This window comes from Myotis brandtii, unplaced genomic scaffold (assembly GCF_000412655.1).
Source record: "Myotis brandtii unplaced genomic scaffold, ASM41265v1 scaffold83, whole genome shotgun sequence".
In the NCBI taxonomy this organism is placed as follows: Eukaryota; Metazoa; Chordata; class Mammalia; order Chiroptera; family Vespertilionidae; genus Myotis; species Myotis brandtii.
The window spans coordinates 2,244,768-2,247,975 of record NW_005371371.1 but is presented as its reverse complement, the minus strand read 5'-3'; the positions used below and the strand labels follow the sequence as shown (position 1 = coordinate 2,247,975).

The 3,208-nt window shown below is 52.7% G+C and overlaps 1 protein-coding gene across 1 annotated transcript in view; it reads left to right on the top strand.

Annotated features, from left to right (window-relative positions):
• Positions 1–3,208, top strand: part of COL4A2 (collagen, type IV, alpha 2) — a 181,134-nt gene that overhangs the window by 156,781 nt on the left and 21,145 nt on the right. Inside the window, exons 30-31 of the mRNA XM_005884467.2 lie at positions 755–916; positions 2,580–2,750. Of these exons, the coding sequence (XP_005884529.1) occupies positions 755–916; positions 2,580–2,750 (333 nt within the window). The remainder of the gene's footprint in view (positions 1–754; positions 917–2,579; positions 2,751–3,208) is intronic.

Below are 3,208 nucleotides of genomic sequence, written 5' to 3'. Positions count from 1 at the left end.
ACTGAACCTGGGTGGAGAAACTTGACAGAACATGGCAGGAGAACCTAGCGAGAGAAACATGGCTACAGAATCTGGCGGGAGAACCTTGCTATGCTGATCAACTGAACGCTGCCTCCATGTCATTCCTTCTTCGCTGACTTCGTCCACACCTTTGGGGACCCCTGGACCTGCTGGGGTTGGACCCCAGCAAATGTCAGCCCTCATTCCAGAAAGCAGTGGGAGGAAAACGCTTTGGGCAGGCGTGCTGAGAGCTGTGTGATGGTGTGGAGAGAAAACCATCAAGTTCACGTTTGCTTTGACACATTAAGTTGATTTCTAGGACTCGTTCCTAAAGAAATAACTGACAACATGGGCACAGATGTGTGTATGTGCTGGGATATTATTCATGTAGCCATTTAACATGCTTGTAAAGAGTATTTTTAAGGTGTCAAAATGCTCAAAATAAAATGCCAAGTGAAAAAAAGCTAAATTCAAATGTTACTTATAGTGTGATGTCAGTTTCGTAAAACATCTATTTCTGGGTATATGTATGTGAATAGAAAAAAGGCCAGAAGGATATATACCAAGATGTTAGTAAGTATCTCCAGGTAATGGCGTGAGTTCCTTTGACCTTAACTTTTGTACTTCTTTGTATTTCCCAGAGTTCCTACAATCCAGAAAAAAATTAAGTCCTGTTTTTAGAGAACAATTCTAAGGATGTAGATGGACAATACCTATGGGATTGGCCTCACGACTCTTGTCTCGATTGTTGCAGGAAGCCAAGGGATGCCAGGAATGCTGGGCCCAAAGGGTCAGCTAGGTTTCCCAGGGCCTCTAGGGAAACCAGGACTGCCCGGGCCACCAGGACAGCATGGCTACCCTGGGTCTCCTGGCCAGGAGGGGCCCTTGGGGCTGCCAGGCTCCATCGGCCATGAAGGTAAGAATCCCACCCTCCCATCAAGGGGTCGGAGCCTCACTTGCACTGACGCCTAAACAAACCCCCACCCCACCCCTGGGGAGTTCTCCAACTGCTCCAAGGACCCCCACACCTCTCCAGGAGCTGCAAGGGTTCTGAAAGCACCTACACTGCATCGCCTAAATGACAGAAAGGTATCCTCTCACAGTTCTGGAAGCTGGGGGTCCAACATTACGGTGTCGGCAGGGCTGATTCCTCCCGAGGCCTCTGTCCTTGGCTGATAGATGGCTGCCTTCTCCCTGCGTCCCCAGAGAGGCTGGGAGGTGGCCTTGGTGGTGCCAACAGAAGTCAGGCTCATGTGTCGATCAGGCACCATCCAGAGTGACCCTAGTTCTCCGAGTTGCTGTAGTCAGGTGACAGCTTTGTCCAGGACCATAACTGGTCAACACTAGGGAACCAGGTATAAGCCAGACGCTTCCCTTCACACAGGCCCATGGATCCCCGTGAGTAGCCTTGGCTAACTAACTGTGTCCAAAAACTGAGGCTCCACTCAGGTGGGGCAGATGCTCTGGGCACCGAGCTACCCGCTGGTTTTACGGTACCAGAAACCCTGGGCAGGAGGTTTCGGGCCTTCTGCATCAGCATTCACAGGCCTCAGCAGTTCTCAAACATGGAACACTATCTAAATACAGAGCGTTGTGTGGCTTGTAAAAATCCATACGAGTGCCCTGCCCTAAAGGAGCCTACAGTTCAATGGGGAGAGAATTATACACATAAAAGGCTTGCGTTTGGCCAGAGCCAGCCAGTGGGGTGACCAGATCCTGAGGCACCCGGTTTCTCAGGGGCAGGGGAGCTAGGCAGGCTGGACCCATCCTGGTAGAAGGAGAGGAGATGAGCCAGGCATGGAAGATGGGCAGGCAGAGGTGGGAATGCCCAAGGAAAGCTTTGGCACTGCGATCCCCTAAACTGGCTGGGGAGAGCTTAGTCTGAGAAGGGGACTGGTGGTCTGGAGAGGGAGATCGGGCCCCAGTGTAGAAGGCCTTGAATGCCAAGCTAAGGAGTCAGATCCCCTAGGCAAGGGAGCTGCTGGGGTTTTAACGGAAGCTGCGTTCAGAAAGCTGGCAGTTGTGTGGCAGGAGATGGAGAGGCTGAGCTGGGCAGCAATGGGCGCCCTAATGAGATAATGAGGTGGGAGCAGGAGAAAGGGGAGGGGAAGGCGGGAGCAGCCAAGTGGGCAGGGGCAAGTCCTCCCCTAGAACTTAATCCCCAGGCTGAGCTGCCATGGCCAAGAGGGACAGGCAGCGGGGAGTAGCCTATGGGACCACATCCTGACTTAGAGTTGGCAGAGCCCCCTGTACCCGCCTGGTATTTCACCGCTCTAGCTCCCCGCGCCTTTGGGTTCCAAAGGCAAGAGGCTCAAGTGGAGAAAGTCAGATTCGGGGAGAAGCCACATTCGCCTCCAGCTTTCGGAGAAAGACCTCTTTAGAAAGGCCAGCCCTGTGGGTTTTCTACAGACTCTGGCCACACCTTTAAAACTCACCTTTATAGTTATAGTTTCACGTTTTCCTTCCAAGAAGTGTTTCTTATCCAATAAGTTTTTGTAATTTAAGCATATCGTGAAAGGCATTCTCTCTGTACGTGGTGTGTCCATCCAGGTTATTTTTCTCTCCCCTCCCTTGGACAGGTCTGCCTGGAGAAAGAGGGGAACCAGGTGATGCAGGTGTCCCTGGCCCTTTGGGCATGAAAGGTGTCCCCGGTGACAGAGGCGACCCTGGTCTGTTGGGTGAGACTGGTCCTCCAGGAAACCCTGGCTTTAAAGGAATGGCCGGAATGCCTGGTACCCCTGGGCCAAAAGGTAACTGTACACCATGACGAGGAATTCCCTCACAGGGGGTTGGGCAGGTTACACGTGGACATGGGACAGCTCTGCCAGGGGAAGACATCCACATGCCTACAGGCTGGAGCCTGGAGACTCCTGGCCCTGGAGGCCTCAGACACTGGGAAAACCGGCTGATGCTGCTTAGGTGGGCGTGGCCGATGTGCCCAAAATGCTGATTTCTTAACTTACCAGAGAGCGACTGCCTGAGGCACAGGACTTATTATCATCCGCAGAAATCTGTGGAGACTGGATTCAGACCCAGTGCCTGGCTGGCAAACAGAACCAAAACAAAGGGCCTGCCTTGGTCGCCAGCATCGGTTTATTTGCATGTAACTGAGAACAGCTTATCTAGAAGTGCAGCCCTCTGGCCATGGACTGTTGCCAGAGACAGAGTGGTCTGACCTTCCCATGGTTCTCGGCCAGACCCCATGCTG